At 43.8% G+C, this 17,204-nt stretch overlaps 1 protein-coding gene across 1 annotated transcript in view; it reads left to right on the forward strand.

Moving 5' to 3' along the window:
• The window catches only part of ELP1 (elongator acetyltransferase complex subunit 1), a 49,310-nt gene that overhangs the window by 23,780 nt on the left and 8,326 nt on the right, over positions 1 to 17,204 (forward strand). Inside the window, exons 19-31 of the mRNA XM_083419491.1 lie at positions 713 to 828; positions 1,936 to 2,009; positions 2,101 to 2,179; positions 3,291 to 3,370; positions 4,688 to 4,825; positions 5,551 to 5,636; positions 6,020 to 6,168; positions 7,706 to 7,829; positions 9,433 to 9,530; positions 11,187 to 11,388; positions 14,116 to 14,177; positions 15,687 to 15,749; positions 15,875 to 15,935. Coding sequence (XP_083275617.1) covers positions 713 to 828; positions 1,936 to 2,009; positions 2,101 to 2,179; positions 3,291 to 3,370; positions 4,688 to 4,825; positions 5,551 to 5,636; positions 6,020 to 6,168; positions 7,706 to 7,829; positions 9,433 to 9,530; positions 11,187 to 11,388; positions 14,116 to 14,177; positions 15,687 to 15,749; positions 15,875 to 15,935 — 1,332 coding nt within the window. The remainder of the gene's footprint in view (positions 1 to 712; positions 829 to 1,935; positions 2,010 to 2,100; positions 2,180 to 3,290; positions 3,371 to 4,687; positions 4,826 to 5,550; positions 5,637 to 6,019; positions 6,169 to 7,705; positions 7,830 to 9,432; positions 9,531 to 11,186; positions 11,389 to 14,115; positions 14,178 to 15,686; positions 15,750 to 15,874; positions 15,936 to 17,204) is intronic.

Below are 17,204 nucleotides of genomic sequence, written 5' to 3' on the forward strand. Positions count from 1 at the left end.
ACAAGTATATACAGAGCTAAATGAGCCTAAGCATAAATGAATGCTAAACCGCACTGAGTGTCTGCAGCTGCTCTTAGCAGCAACCTTATCTAAACACACAATCTCTCTCTAACACTGACTGACTGACTGACCGACCGATTCTTTGATGTGGTGCTGGAGCAGAATAAGTAGAGAGCAGAATACGCCCGCCTCCTCTCTGCAGAATCAGCAGACTCCTCAGGAGATTCTTGGATATGGGAGGGGTGAAATCTCCTCAGTTAGCCCTTCCCTCAAATACGTAGCATCCACCTATGGATGGATGTTTGCTTTCGATTCTTCTAAATGGCCACCAATGTTCCTACTTTTTATAGGAGCTCGCTTTTCTCATGCCACAGCAGCACAAAGAGGATGAGCGTAACATTGTCCATACTGTATAAAGCCATTAGCATTGTAAAGGCCTTCTCTCTCTCTCTCTCTCTCTCTCTCTCTCTCTCTCTCTCTCTCTCTCACACACACACACACACACACACTTACTCTCAATCAGCAAACTTATATCAAATGTGCACAGTGGCAGAAATCCTTGCACTATTGGGACAGTTTTATTGGATAAAACCTGGCATATCTGCACTTGGGGTTTGTGTCCATTTTATTAGGCACCTTTTCCTCACTCATAAAAAAAGTAAATAGTTCTTCCTTTGGGACTGAGCTTTTATATTGACTGTGGCATCTTCAGCTTTGCAGTCAGGTTTGGGCAGCGCATCTGTCCCCAACAGTGAGACACAGCGCAAGGTTGAAAGAGGATCCCGGATAGTCACAATTGTGCCGCAGGATACAAAGCTCATTTTGCAGGTGAGTGCTCTCCATCTATGCTTATGGCTCAAAGCACCTTATTTGTTGCGTGGTGGTGATCGTGGTAAAGAGAAATAACTGGGCTACACAAATGGAATAATTATGCCATGTAGCTCTTGCCTGGAGTGTCTCATTCACAAATCAGGCTGGATAAATCATTATTTGAATGATTCCCCATAAAACGAACTAGATTGCTGAGGCTGGACCCTTCTCCCTCATGTGCCAGTATTATAGTACAGTGGTACCTCGGGTTACGTACGCTTCAGGTTACAGACTCTGCTAACCCAGAAGTAGTACCTCGGGTTAAGAACAGAAATCGTGCTGCGGCAGCAGCAGGAGGCCCCATTAGCTAAAGTGGTGCTTCAGGTTAAGAACAGTTTCAGGTTAAGAACAGACCTCCGGAACGAATTAAGTACTTAACCTGAGGTACCACTGTATAGAAATGGGACGCAGGTGGCGCTGTGGTCTAAACCACTGAGCCTCGCCCTTGCTGATCAGAAATTTGAATCCCCGTGACGGGGTGAGCTCCCGTTGCTCTTTCCCAGCTCCTGCCAACCTAGCAGTTCGAAAGCACGCTAGTGCAAGTAGATAAATAGGTACCACTGCGGCAGGAAAGTAAATGGCATTTCCATGCTCTCTGGTTTCTGTCACGGTGTCCTGTTGCTCCAGAAGCAGTTTAGTCATGCTGGCCACATGACCCGGAAAGCTGTCTGTGGACAAAGACTGGCTCCCTTGGCCTGAAAGCGAGATGAGGACCGCAACGCCATAATCGTCTTTGACTGGAGTTAACCATCCAGGGGTCCTTTGTTTTTACCTTTATAGAAATAAAAATATGGGGAGACATTTTGCACCCCCACTTGTTTGTTAATGTCCCCATTCCTCCAGCTATTTAGACACTTTCTAAATATATATATATAAATCTTTCACCAAGCTTTCCTTGAATATGTCCACTTTTGCAATATCCATTTATTTGATTACTGAAGGTTGGGTCGGGTGGCTGCAAAAGGGAAGGGGGGGCTGTTCATGACTCCTCCCCCTGCTATTGGCAATAAGCTATCGTGGGGTTAGCAGCAAGGGCGGTAAATTTATATTGTGATCTTTCTGCAGATGCCGAGAGGAAACTTGGAAACTGTTCATCACCGTGCTCTTGTTTTGGCCCAAGTCCGCAAGTGGCTGGACTGGTGAGTCAAGTTGATGGGACATTGGGCGCAATTTGGGACATGTGTCTTCCTCTTTCGAATGACTTACCAATCATTCTGCCTCTCCTGCCAGCCTCCAGTTTAAAGAAGCCTTTGAATGCATGAGGAAGCTGCGAATCAATCTCAACCTCATTTATGACCACAATCCAAAGGCAAGTTTGAATAAACCTGTTGTCAACGTTGCTCAGAGTCCATCTGTTTGGGGAGAGGGCCTGAACATCACAAATCCTCGCAGCGAGCTGATGGCTGTTAGCACTGTCACCCAGCTAAAGAAATATTAACTGATAAATCATCTAAAACTTATAAAGGTAAAGGTAAAGGGACCCCTGACCATTAGGTCCAGTCGTGACCGACTCTGGGGATGCGGCGCTCATCTCGCTTTATTGGCCGAGGGAGCTGGGATACAGCTTCCGGGTCATGTGGCCAGCATGACTAAGCTGCTTCTGGCGAACCAGAACAGAGCAGCAGATGGAAACGCTGTTTGCCTTCCCGCCGGAGCGGTACCTATTTATCTACTTGCGCTTTTTGCACTTTGACGATACAATTTATGAATTTAAATTTAAAAACGGTTGTTCTGTAACAATACAGTGGTGCCTCGCAAGACGAAAAGAATCCGTTCCGCAAGTCTCTTCGTCTAGCGGTTTTTTCGTCTTGCGAAGCAACCCTATTAGTGGATTAGCGCTATTAGCGGTTTAGCGGCTATTAGCGGCTATTAAAGGCTTAAGGGATTAGCGGATTAGCTGCTAAAAGGCTATTAGCAGCTTAGTGCCGTAGAAAAAGGGGGTGGGGAGCGGAAAAAAATTGCAGGAACTCGCAAGACATTTTCGTCTTGCGAAGCAAGCCCATAGGAAATTCGTTTTGCGAAGCACCTCCAAAACGGAAAACCCTTTCGTCTAGCGGGTTTTCCGTCTTGCGAGGCATTCGTCTTGCGGGGCACCACTGTATCAGACTTCCTCCATCGATAATGATAGGGGTGTTCCGTATCTCTTTACCCAAGTTAGGAGATTAGGAAATATTATTTCTGCACCAAGGCACACGGAAAGTTAGATAAGGTCTCCTCCAAATGCCTTTTTTGATACCTACCCACATTGAGTGAGGATTTCCCAGGTTTATCAGTCATAAACCATTTGGACTGCTTTGTTAGATGGGCTGTGAAAGGCCGTTTCAGCATGAAATTTGCTTTGAGTTTCTTCTGCCTATTTATAATTGGTCCACAAATTTAAGAGGTTGATGTGAAGTTAACAGGACTTGGTTTCGTTTCAGGTTTTCCTGGAAAATGTGGAAACATTTATAAAACAAATTGATTCAGTGAGTTTTATCAACTTGTTCCTCACAGAGCTGAAGTGAGTATCGCCTGGTTAATGTGTAAAGACCAAGAGGTTGACAGCGCCTTATACCTGGGTGCTGTATTTGAAAATGCAAAATAGCTTTGAGAGGGGAAGCTGAACAAAGGAGTGCTTCACCTTCTCCCCAGCTCTTATTTTTCCATTTCAGAACTGCCCCTCTAAAGTATTTTCTCTCCTGGGGCAGAAAAAATTGTTTCTCTTAATTTCCCCCATCCTGAAGCTGTTCTGCTTTTCCAAAAGCAGGGCACTGTTGCACGCATTGGCACAGCCTTCGTCAACCTTGTGCTCTCCAGACGTTTTGAATGGCATGGGAGTTGAGGCCCAGAACATCTGGAGGGCAACAGGTTGGCAAAGGCAGCATTAGGGTGTAGCACACAGTTAGATCCTGAGGAAGTTCTTGTCCTACAAGTCTTTAGGTTGCTCTTGTTTCCTTTTCACTTTCCTTACAGCGTTCAGTCTGTCTATAGGGGCTAAGGTAACAAAGGAGAAGGAATCAGATATTTTGGATGAAACTTGATGTGTTTACATACCGTATTTTTTGCTCTATAAGACTCACTTTTTCCCTCCTAAAAAGTATGGGGAAATGTGTGTGCATCTTATGGAGTGAATGCAGGCTGCGCAGCTATCCCAGAAGCCAGAACAGCAAGAGGGATTACTGCTTTCACTGCGCAGCGATCCCTCTTGCTGTTCTGGCTTCTAAGATTCAGAATATTTTTTTTCTTGTTTTCCTCCTCCAAAAACTAGGTGCATCTTGAGGTCTGGTGTGTCTTATAGAGTGAAAAATACGGGTATATTTTTTGAGGACTGGTTGAGAGGGAGGTCCTATTCCTTTAAACATGTACAATCAGGCAGCTGACTGAGATGGAGGACTCTGTGCAAAACAGATTCTGCATCAAGTAAAGGCGAATTTTGCAATCTGCACATCGTTCAGATTAAATTTGTTATATTTTCTTTTATTTTTGCACCATTGTCGTCATTATTTTATGCAAAATGTATTCTGATTTGCCTGTATGGAGAAAGCAAGTGAAATTCCAACCTCAATCACTGGAACTTTTCTGGTTTCTAAGATTTCATTATGCCATTCCCACACATTTTCAAGTATATTTTTGCAGACCTAGGGGCTAGAAATTTGTATGAAAAATAAAATCCAAAATGCTGAGGACTTTAGGAAGCTGGATTTTGTGCTTTTGAGAAACACACAGCCCTACCGATTTTTTTAGTCAGTCTTGTTGAATGATGTGTTTATCCTGTGTACATTTTTGTATTGTAGATGGCACTGAGACCTAGTTTCTTTGTTTATGTGCTCCTTCCTAGAGAAGAAGACTACACAAAGACTATGTACCCACCTCTAGAGCCTACCAATGTCTGTGAGCTTCACGATTCTGATGGGAAAAAGGTTAACCTCATCTGTGATGCAATGAGAACAGCCATGGAGAACATCAATACTACCAAGTATTCAACATATCATTCTAGAATACCTCTCTATATAAAAGCCATAGAACCCTGATAGAACTCGGATAGGAGTGCTGGGTCTATACAGAAAGGAAGGAGCTGCTTGACTCTTAATAACAGGACTACCAGATCACCAGAGTTGTGAGGAAGGAGGAAATTTATTTTCCCCCGCATCCACCAAAAATCCTCGGAGCTTGGGGTTCAGGGTATGTGGGAAGAGGAAGGAATGCAGCTTCTGGCTTAAGGAGTGGTGAGTGTTTCCTCTCTCCTTTCTCAAGGTCTAGAGCAGGGTTTCCCAAACTTGGGTCTCCAGCTGTTGTTGGACTACAACTCCCATCATCCCAGTGGCCAGGGATGATGGGAATTGTAGTTCAAAGACAGATGGAGACCCAGGTTAGTTAGAGACTGTGACTCCTTATGGTGCCAGTAAGCAGAGGCAGAATTGGCTCTCTCCATTGGCTCTTTTCATTCTAATTTACCTCAGTCATGGACAGAAAGGCCAGGGAGTTGGTGAAATAATTTTCAACCCAGACTTCCTCTCTATCCCTTTAAAACCAGCTTCTTTGCTAAAAAGGGCTGTGGGGTGTTATAGGAGCTGAAGAAAGGGGCTAGATATCTAAATCTCTTCTCTTCCACTTTTAAGCAAAATATGGGAGAAATGAACAACTAGCTAAAGTCCAGAGGTTTTAACACTTGTCTTCCCCCCCCCCCCCCGTCCTCTTTAGATACTGTTTGTCCATACTGACCTCTCATGTGAAAAAGAGCCCCCCAGAACTGGAAACAGCTCTGCAGAGAATTCGTAAACTTCGAGGTACATTATTAGGGTTGAATTGATTGAACACATGTTATGGGGTTTAAAACTGGGGTGGGTGGGTTGGGGCCTCGTAAAGGCTGTTAGGTAGTATCTACATTTACCGGGGGATGTTTGGGCTCATTACTCACTCCTTTGGAGTTTCACCACATGTTGGACTCATGTTTCCATTTTTTTTTTTTTAAGGAACAATGAGGGCAAGAAACTTGCTTGCTGTATAGTAAAGCTCAGTTTCTCATGCAATCAATCTGTGATGATAGTGCTTGCTTGTTAAACAAGTTCCTACATTTCTGTGCAACATCTTCCTTAGACATCTGATTCAGCAGTCGCCTTTTGAAAGTCTTTTTAATAATAATAATAATAATAATAATTTTAAACTGCAGAGCAAACTTCGATAACTGCTGGATCTGTGAGTGCAGAAGAAGCTCTCAAATACCTCCTGTACTTGGTAGATGTCAATGAGTTGTATGATCATTCTCTGGGGACATACGATTTCGATTTAGTCATCATGGTTGCTGAGAAGTCTCAGAAGGTAACTTTGTGTTTTGTTTTCCCATAGCCCATTTACTGCCCTGTCCTAGATGTCGGAACAAAAACAACAAAAATTATCACTGCTTTATCAAAATGCTCTCTCAAGGGGAGAGTCTGTGTAGTGTACGGTTAGAGCAATGGACCTAAGACCTGGGAGACCCAGGTTTGAATTCCCCCTCTGACCCAGTCAGTGCCTCTCGGCCTAAGCCGTTGGAGAAATAAGTGGTATATAACTGCAAAATACACTCCCAAGAATTGCTTCTGCCACCCAAGCTCCTCCGCTGTCGATGGCTGCATGGACACTAAACCTTTTAAAGTATGACCGGAGCACATTCCTTCCATCAAAGAATTCTGGGCACTGTGATTTACCCATCACATAATTACAATTCCCAGCAGCACTTAAGAAACTACAGTATCCAGAATTCTTTGAGGGAGGAAATGTGCTTTAAAAGGTATAGCATATACCGAATTTTTCACTCTATAGGACGCACCCGACCATAGGACGCACCTTGTTTTAGAGGGGGAGAACAAGAAGAAAAAAAATCTCCCCCTCTCTGCACAGCGCCTCTTCAGCAAAGCGGCAGGAGAAACGGAGCCCCTTCCATTTCTCCTCCTGCTTCGCTGAAGAGGCGCTGCACAGCTCTCCCTCTCTGCTGAAGCCGGGAGAGTCTTGCTCTCCCGTCTTCAGCAAAAGGAACTCGAAGCCTCGGGAGTGCGGAGGGAGCGCTCCCTCTGCGCTTCAGAGGCTTCGCGTTGCTATTGCTGAAGCCAAGGAGCCTGCATTCGCTCCATAGGACACACACACATTTCCCCTTAATTTTTGGAGGGGAAAAGATGCGTCCTATAGAGCGAAAAATACGCTACACAGCCATAAGCATACAGGGTTGTCCATTCTGTGCAGTTCCTACAGATCACACCTGTTTCTTAGTGGTAGTGCTTCTTTGCCTTCATTATCCTTTGCCTCATTTTCCCACACTGCTGTTTAAATTGTCTGTGGCAATCTCTCCCCAGGCTGGTGCCCTCCAGTTATTGTTGGACTGCAGCTCCCATAATCCCCAACAATTGGCCATGCTGGCAGGGGCTGCTGGGAACTAGAGTCTGGCAACATCTAAGGCTGGTCTGTGGTGACCCAAGTGGGGTGTCTTTGAAGAGTGTTCATGATCTTGCTTTGTCAGAAGTTGAGTCGTGGCATGGACAAAACCACCTGCGTCTTCTCAAGGAATTGAATAAAATGACAGTGGGGACAAAAGAGGCCGAGAAAAGTGAGAGCCCCAAACCCCCCAAAAAAAGAAGGGAAGGAAGGGGGGGGAGGAGAGAACAATATTCATTAGAAAAAGTGAATGAGTTTACAACAAGAGCACAACATTTCTGAAAATAGAATGTGCCCTTTGACACAACAACAAGGCAAATAGTTTCTGCTCAGATCTAGACTGGAATTCTGGGGAGACTGTTCAAGCTGCCGTTCCTTTGACAACTAGGCAACTGCAGCTCATGCTTTTCAAAAATAATTATTTTTTACAACCCTCCTTTTTTGGCAGGATCCTAAGGAATATCTCCCATTCTTGAACAAACTTAAGAAAATGGAAAACAATTACCAGAGATACTCTATAGATAAATATTTGAAGAGGTATTCAAAGGCTCTTCATCATCTCAGCAAATGTGGTAGGTACCCTGGCTGTGTGGTCTCTTGGGGGCAAATATTCCTTTTGCCACATCTTATCTTTTCTGTTAACTGTAGCTGATTAGAGACTCCCTCATTTTGCTAATCTTCGTAAAGGGAGCAGCAAAGTTTATCCTCCCTTTTACTCAACAACAGTGGCTTAATAACCTGATTATCTGAATGCAGCCAACATTTTCAGGATTTTTTTCTTCCTGCCCACCCTCAAGAAACTGAATGCTGGGCTAAATGGACCATGGATCTGAGGCTACGCATCTGCCGTATTTTTCGCTACATAAGACGCACCTAGTTTTTAGAGGGGGAATGCAAAAAAAAGTACCGTATTTTTCGCCCCATAGGACGCACCGGCCCATAGGATGCACCATGTTTTTTGGGGGGGAAATAAAGAAAAAAAAAATTATTTCCCCCCCAGGCGCTTGTGGGGCCGGGAGCGGGGAGAAGCGCTCTTCTCCCTGCCACCAGCCTTCAGATCAGGTCCGGGGACAGGGGGAAGACGCGCTGCGCCTCCCAGCTGTCCCCGGAGCTTGCGGGGCTGGCGGCGGGGTCTCCCCGCCATCAGCCTCCAAGCCACTTCGGGAGACAGTGGGATGGCGGCGTTCCGCCTCCCTCTGTCCCCCGACCTTGTGGGGCTGGCGCTGGGGCTCTCCTGAAGCCTGGAGAGCGAGAGGGGTCGGTGCGCACCGACCCCTCTCGCTCTCCAGGCTTCAGCGAAAGCCTGCATTCGCCCCATAGGACGCACACACATTTCCCCTTCATTTTTGGAGGGGGAAAAGTGCGTCCTATAGGGCGAAAAATACGGTATATTCTTTAAAGGGAGCACTGAGCAGAGCCTGTATGCAACCCAGGCTGTGCTCAGTCCTCCCTTTCACGAGCCGTGTGGAGCGTGTATGCGGCTCTTGCTGGCTTTTCTATGAGGTGCGGGAATTCCGCCACCTCCTGCAAAAGCCAGCCAAGAGCCACACTCCCTTTAAAGAGCACGCGGAGCGTGTTTGCGGCTCTTGGGGGCTTTTCCCCGAGGAGGGAGAAGGGACTGACAGGCCACATCAGTCCCTTCTCCCTCCTCAGGAAAAGCCCCCAAGAGCCGCACACACGCTAGGCGCCGCTCTTTAAAGAGCTTGCAGCTCTTGTGGGCTTTTCTACAAGGTGGGAGAAGGATAGCCCATCAGTGACTGGCTGCCCTTCTTCCTCCTTGGGGAAAAGCCCGCAAGAGCCGCGCTCCCTTTAAAGAGCGCGCAGAGCATGTGTGCGGCTCTTGGGGACTTTTCCCGCCTGCATTCGCTCCATAAGATGCACACACATTTCCGCTTACTTTTTAGGAGGGAAAAGGTGCGTCTTATGGAGCGAAAAATACGGTATATTTTAATTTTTTTCTTTTGGAATAACTGGGACTATAACTTGCTCTCCGCCCCCCCCCCCGCCCCCAGCTAAGATTTTTATGTTTGTCCTCAGGTAGCTCAAAAGTTTTGCGTTCACGCTAGGACTTGTCTAGCCAAACCCCACTCTAGTCAGCCCAGATTGGCTTGTGCAGTTATGTGAAACCCGTTGCTTGCTTTCTTCCCAAGAAAGTGTATTTTGCTTTCCCCTCAGGGCCAGAGCATTTTTCAGAGTTCCTGAACTTGGTGGTGGATCAGAACTTATTTAATGAAGCCCTGAAGCTATACTTGCCAGACTCCCAAGAGTACAAGGTGTGTAAAATACTTTCCCCGTTGTTGTACAGTGGTACCTCGCAAGACGAAAAACTCACAAGACGAAAGAGTTTTTTGTTTTTTGAGTTGCTTCGCAAGACGAATTTCCCTATGGGCTTGCTTCGCAAGACGAAAACGTCTTGCGCCTTTTTATTAAAACCGTCAATGCATTTCCTATGGGAAACCGTCATTGCATTTCCTATGGGAAACCGTGCTTCGCAAGATGAAAAATTCACAAGACGAAAAAACTCGCAGAACGAATTAATTTCGTCTTGCGAGGCACCACTGTACCTTTTTCTTATTACTACTTTATTACTTGTGAGTTTAGGCTGCTCTACCGCAGTGATAAAAGGCAGGTTACAGGCTGGACGTTGGCCAATAACTTACTCCAAACCACTTAATCAATTTAAAAGCCAAGTCACTTTTTCCTGAAGGTTGAACAGCTCTTCCTGTATATCAGTTAATTCAGTGGCTTCTCCTTCATTATTTTAATAAAGTTTTATTTCTAAAACAAGAAATAAAATCACAGTTGCACACACAATCATAGCCTGTTATGTACAAGGTTCAACATTTAGTCAGGAATCTGTGTGTGTGTGTGTTTTGTAATTGTGTTTCATTGGCTTAAAGAACATGTACAAAAAACCCAAACAGGAAACAACAAAATGGAGGACTGTAAGCATCATGTTTCATTACGAATCCTAAAGAAGTATCACATGATAGAATTAGCAGGCAGAAATGAAATCATTGAGAACATAAGGTATCTTAGTCTGTTTTGTTGAGTCTCCCCAGAAGGAGACATGGGTGATTGGAGCTAGGAGAGCTATGGTAAAGATTTAGAAACATAGGAGATGAGAGGGAACCAAACAATAGTGAATGTGCGGGCCATACTATGATATTTCACCTGTTTTGTCCAGTCAGTGAAGAAGAAGAAAAATAATTAATAATAATTTATTATTTATGCCCCGCCCATCTGGCTGGGTTTCCCTAGCCACTCTGGGCGACTCCCAGCAGAATAATAATAATAATAATAATAATGCGATAAAGGGGGACGCGGGTGGCGCTGTGGGTTAAAGCCTCAGCGCCTAGGGCTTGCCGATCGAAAGGTCGGCGGTTCAAATCCCCACGGCGGGGTGCGCTCCCGCTGTTTGGTCCCAGCGCCTGCCAACCTAGCAGTTCGAAAGCACTCTCGGGTGCAAGTAGATAAATAGGGACCGCTTACTAGCGGGAAGGTAAACGGCGTTTCCGTGTGCGGCTCTGGCTCGCCAGAGCAGCGATGTCACGCTGGCCACGTGACCCGGAAGTGTCTTCGGACAGCGCTGGCCCCAGGCCTCTTTGAGTGAGATGGGCGCACAACCCTAGAGTCTGTCAAGACTGGCCCGTACAGGCAGGGGTACCTTTACCTTTACCTTAATGCGATAAAACATCAAACAATTAAAAGCTTCCCTAAACAGGGCTGCCTTCAGATGTCTTCTAAAAGTCTGGTAGTAGTTTTTCTCTTTGACATCTGGTGGGAGGGCATTCCACAGGGTGGGTGCCGCTACTGAGAAGGCCCTCTGCCTGCTTCCCTGTAACCTCACTTCTTGCGGTGACGGAACTGCCAGTGCAAAGTAACCATCCCTCCCCCAACTCCAATTTCTTTACGTTTCTGCCTTGCAGACTGTTAGCTATGCTTATGGAGAACACTTGATCCAGAAGCATCTCCCTGAGCAAGCGGGGCTGATCTTCTTCCGCTGCGGTGCATTCGAGAGAGCCCTGGATGCCTTTTTGATCAGCGGTAACTGGCAGCTGGCCCTGACGGCAGCCGGCGAGCTTTGTTACACCGAAGACAAGCTGGCCAACCTGGCAAGGAACATGGCAGGTGAGCATTCTGAAATGCATGCGGCCTCTTGTTTGCGTTGCTCCAGGGTTGCCACCTGCCCTCTTTTTCCAGGACACGTCCTCCTTTTCAGCGGTAAAATTTCTGTCCGGGTTGATTTTTTCAATTTGCCAAAATGTCTCTGGCTATACAGTGGTACCTTGGTTCACCAACTTAATCCGTTCCGGAAGTCCGTTCCAATACCAAAGCGTTCCAAAACCAAGGCACGCTTTCCCATAGAAAGTAATGCAAAATGGATTAATCCGTTCCAGACTTTGGAAAACAACCCCTAAAACAGCAATTTAACATGGATTTTACTATTGAACAAGGCCACTGATCCATAACATGAAAGCAATAATCAGTTTACTGTACTATAAAATAAATAAGACAGTCTTGTAGATGAGAAAAATTAAAATTTATTTTTTTTCTTATGAGATCATTGATCCATAAAATGAAGGCAATAAACAATGTACTGCAGTCACTGAATTGATCAATCAGTAGCTGAACTGGGTTCCAGACAGTCATAAAAATAAACAAAAAAGAGCCACAAAAACAAAACCACAAAATAAATAGCAAAAGCAAATAAACCTAAGCGTAGCACTCAAAACGGAAGCTTAACATTCAAAATGGAGCACATTCGGCTTCCAAAAAACGTTCACAAACCAGAACACTTACTTCCGGGTTTGCAGTGTTTGGGTTCCAAGCTGTTTGAGTACCAAGTTGTTTGAGAACCAAGGTACCGCTGTACTTTCTGGATGAGACATAGACATAACTGGTGGTTGAAGTCTTGCTTTCCCACTAAGGAAGATTGGCAAATTAAGTTAATGGAGTACGCGGAAATGGCTCAATTAACTGGGAAACTTAGAAATCAAGATGACAACAAATATAAAAAACAATGGGAAATGTTTATTGCATATTTATAAAAGCAATGTATGCAAGTTAATATATTAGCAGGATTTTTTTTATAAAAAAAAAACCACTTGTGATGTTATATATAATGTGTAAACTTGGAGGTCATTAGAGATGAATATTTTATTGACATGCATTAATGAAGATAATACAAAGGAACCAGGCGAGGTAGTGGAGGGAAGTTGGGGGATTCAAGTAATCCTAGAATGTGGATTCAAAATTGATTGTTTATATAGTTCTTTTAAATGTTTTAACTTATGTGTGTTTTTAATGCAATGGTTTTGTTTTTGTTTTTTGTGAAAAAGTGTGTGTGTGTGTGTGTGTGTGTGTGTGTGTGTGTGAAGACTTGCTTTCCTCTTCTCTTCACCTGCCCCCCTCAGCAAAATATCACAGCTTCTATAGCCTACATATAGTCAGGGTATTTAAAATGAGAGTTGTCATAGCGTCCTCTTTTTCGCTCTTCAAAATATGGCAACCCAACATCCCGGCTGCAGGTTAGATCCGTAACATGGCACCCTGCCTATGTCTCTTGTACACTCAAGGTCTGTTCAGATTATGCATTCTGCCCGAGCTTGTAGTTGGGAAGAGATGGGGAGGAGGCCTCAGGCCTGGGTGCCCTCCTTCCCTCCACAAAGTATGGGATCTCCTGCTTCGTTTTCTACTTTTTCTTAAGGGAGAGTTGGGAGCATGATAGCCTGAGGGCCATTCTCAGTCTTACCCTGAATTTAATCCTGACAGAAGATTACAGAAGAAGCCCTTGGAAACCAAAAGAAGTTTTGAGACAGAGCACCCTGAAGTTAGATCAAGTAAGACAGCATCTTAAAAAGCAGAGACATCACCTTGCCAACAAAGGTCCGTATAGTTAAAGCTATGGTTTTCCCAGTAGTGATGTATGGAAGTGAGAGCTGGACCATAAAGAAGGCTGATCGCTGAAGAATTGATGCTTTTGAAATATGTTGCTGGAGGAGACTCTTGAGAGTCCCGTGGACTGCAAGAAGATCAAACCGATCCATTCTGAAGGAAATCAGCCCTGATTGCTCACTGGAAGGACAGATTGTGAAGCTGAGGCTCCAATACTTTGGCCACCTTATGAGAAGAGAAGACTCCCTGGAAAAGACCCTGATGCTGGGAAAGATGGAGGGCACAAGGAGAAGGGGACGACAGAGGACGAGATGGTTAGACCGTGTTCTCGAAGCTATCAGCATGAGTTTGACCAAACTGCAGGAGGTGGTGGACGACAGAAGTGCCTGGCGTGCTCTGGTCCATGGGGTCATGAAGAGTTGGACACGACTAAACAACAACAACCCTGAAGTTGGAAATAGTACAGCACTTCAAATGCCCTGCACAGCCAACTTTCCGTCCATGTTATCTGCTTCTCTTCCCTTCTTTGCCATTCTTAATTTTTGCCAAATATCCCCCACACACATTGCTGAATTCCTTGAAGCCCAAATAGTGAGACCAAGTATTCATTAATGCAGATTAAATCCGTGCGGCAGTTTCGACTTGCATAGGTCTGTGCAAAGAGTGGGGTTGCTATGGTGCAGAAATTTATACGCCAGTTACACTTTGTATCAGGATGCTGTTGTTTATATCATTTTACCAGGCAATATGAATGAATAGAATCCCCTGCTGCTGACGACTTGATCTAATTTAAGGACTGGCATCTTTAATTAATGGGGATCACATACAAGGAAGAAATCAGAACCCGCAATATATTAAAGCAATAACACAGGCAGGGTTTATTTTACCAAGAAGTGTTTCTTTGTTCTTCTCCCCCCCCCCCAAAAAAAAAATTAAATTAAATTCTCTTCCTTCTTTCAGGGAAATTTGTTGAAAAAAGGAAGTATGCAGATGCAGCAGTACTCCTGGAACAATATGCCAAGGTATCGCCTAAATTTCAGACGAAGGGCAGTATGCAAATTTAATAATAATAATAATTTCTCTTCTTCCACCCCCTGCTTGTTGCTCAGATTCCCAGCTTACTACCCCTGTGTCTCTTTGTGCTGTCTGGCCTGGGTTCTAAAGACAGCCATTACGGTACAGTGGTCAGAGTGTCAGACTAGGACCTGGGAAACCAGGGTTTGAATCCCCACATGCCGTATTTTTTGCTCTCTAAGACTCACTTTTTCCCTCCTAAAAAGTAAGGGGGAATGTGTGTGCATCCTTATGGAGCGAATGCAGGCTGCGCAGCTATCCCAGAAGCCAGAACAGCAAGAGGGATCGCTGTTTTCACTGCGCAGCGATCCCTCTTGCTGTTCTGGCTTCTGAGATTCAGAATATTTTTTTTCTTGTTTTCCTCCTCCAAAAACTAGGTGCGTCTTGTGGTCTGGTGCATCTTATAGAGCGAAAAATACATAGCCACGAAACTCACTGGTTTACCTCAGGACAGTCCCTGCATTTCCAACTAACCTACCTTACAGGGTTGTTTTGAGGATGAAAAAGGGGGTGGGAATGGTGTGTTCTGCCTTCAGCTTATTGGAGGAAAAGCGGCATATAAATGAAATACATAGTGCAAGAATTGGCCAACTAACAACCAGTGAGCTGGATCTTGCCCCCGGCAAATTAAAATCAATGTGTGCGAGAAATACTCATTACTCCCATTCACCTTCCAGTGTAATTATATTCTGTAGTTTGTTATACTTTCCCTCTGGGATTGTGTTTGTAAAGCCCTGACTGCTGTGCACACATCATCATAATTCTTAAGTTTTTTAACCACTTTGCGCTTTTTTTTCTTTTTTCTTTTGCTTTTTATATGCTGTGCTCTCTTATTTTACTACTATCTGTAAATCGCTTAATTTTTTTTTTTACAAAGTAATAATCATAAATGAATAAGAATAAAAATGTGCCTCCCACCACTGAGACCATTCCACTGTAACTATCCAACCTCCCAAAATTTCAACACCCTCTCCGTTTTAACAGTCAAAATTCTGCAAACATATCTCCTCCATATCTCCTCAGAATCATTTCTCCTGCATATTCCCCGTCTTACCTTAATGGTACGTGTTAATTTATCATTCTTAGCGAAATCCCACACCTCTTTATACCATTCTTCCATTTTATATTCTGCTTGCCCCTTCCACTTCCTTGCTATCATAATGCGTGCAGCTGTCAATAAATTTGTGAGCAAGCCCTTCCTAGCCTGTGAACCTTCCACTCCATCGTAAATTGATAATAATGCCAACTCTGGACTTTTGGTCAGCTTTAGCCCAGTGATTTCTGTTGTCTCCTTAAACATACTTTGCAAAAAAAAAAAATAAAAATTGTACATATTTACACCCCCACCACATGTGAACATAATTTCCTGTTTCCTGTAAATCGCTTTGAGGCATGTGTAAAGCGACAAATAAACATAAAAATAGAAGGCAGAAAATGCTTTGCTTCCCTTTTTCCAGGATTATGAAGAGGCCATTCTTCTTCTCCTGGAAGGGACCACTTGGGATGAAGCCCTAAGATTGGTGAGATCCTTCAAAACATGAACCCATTTTCGTTACCTGCCTGTTGAAAGAATTTGTGTTTGTCACTCAACAACAACCTTGATGTGGGTTTTTATGTCCCTTCTCTTTTTTCCTCTGTCTCCCAGATTTACAAATATAACAGGACTGACATTCTGGAGACCAACTTCAAACCATCTCTGCTGGAAGGTAAAGCTCCTACTTCATCTTTGCTGGGATGCTCTCAGAATTGCAGGGCTGCTGGGGATTCCAGGGGGTGTAGCAAGACAGGGATACTGGGATGTGGGACTCTACTGGTCTGAGATCAGCACTTGTGCAAGGATGTTGATAAATGTTGACTTGTTATGCATGTTGTAGTACTTTTTCCCCCCTGGATCGTGCAACTTCAGACTGTAGGCGGGGAATTGTGTGGTCAAATGTTTCCTTTGTGTAAAGCAAACCTTCCTGTGCATGGAAAGCTATCCCATCAGAGATGACTAGAGAACTGTTTCAAGATGAAATTCTGCCTTCTCTTTTAGTGGGGTTGGGTAGGATTCAGCCTTTTTATTGTTAGACAAGCACTTTTAGGTAATTTCACCCCCTTGTTTTTTCTTTCTTTTTTTTTTTGGAAATAGTTTTTATTGGTTTTACAAAATAGATCACACAATTAACATTTAAAAACATTTTTTTTAAAAATAAAACGAGATTCTTCGGAATCTTAGAACTTCCCTCCTCCCCACCCTGGGTCCTTTGAATAGCCGCCCTGAGCCCAGTCTTGGCTGGGGAGGGCGGGGTATAAATAATTAATAATAATAATAATAATAATAATAATAATAATAATAATAATCTCTCATATATATATATATATATATATATATATATATATATATATATATATATATATATATATATTATTTTATTAATTTTCCAAAATAACAAACTTATACAATAACAATATATATTCATTTCCAAATATTTAAAGAGTCGACTTCCCCCTAAACCCTTCCTTGATTACTTTGTGTTTCTTCACACCACATGACCTTTGTAGAGGGCCTTTAAATATCTTAATCAACTGCGTATTGTAGTTCATCCGCATTTTAGTCCTCCAATATATCCAAAGCCTTTGTAATGTTGCAAGAGTTATTCAAAGCCTGCCAAAGTGTTCAAGTGTTTACAGTGTTCTTTTAAATATAGTTGATATTTGTCCCATTCTCTTCTGAAGTTTTGATCCTCCTCATTTCTGATTTTCCCAGCCAATCTCACCATCTCTGCATAGTCAAGTAGTTTCATCTGCCGTTCCGCCTATTCCCTTGTTTTTTCAGTGTATTTGGTTCTCACATGATTTTATGGGTTTGTGTAAGCCACTTTGAGAGACACCTTTCTGAAAAGCAATGAATAAATGTAATAAAAAAATAAGACCGTGATTGTGCTGATATGCTAGCTTTCTGGGTGTCAGGATAGGGCGCGTACACCAGAGAA

Source organism: Podarcis tiliguerta, assembly GCF_965153285.1.
Source record: "Podarcis tiliguerta genome assembly, chromosome: 17".
In the NCBI taxonomy this organism is placed as follows: Eukaryota; Metazoa; Chordata; class Lepidosauria; order Squamata; family Lacertidae; genus Podarcis; species Podarcis tiliguerta.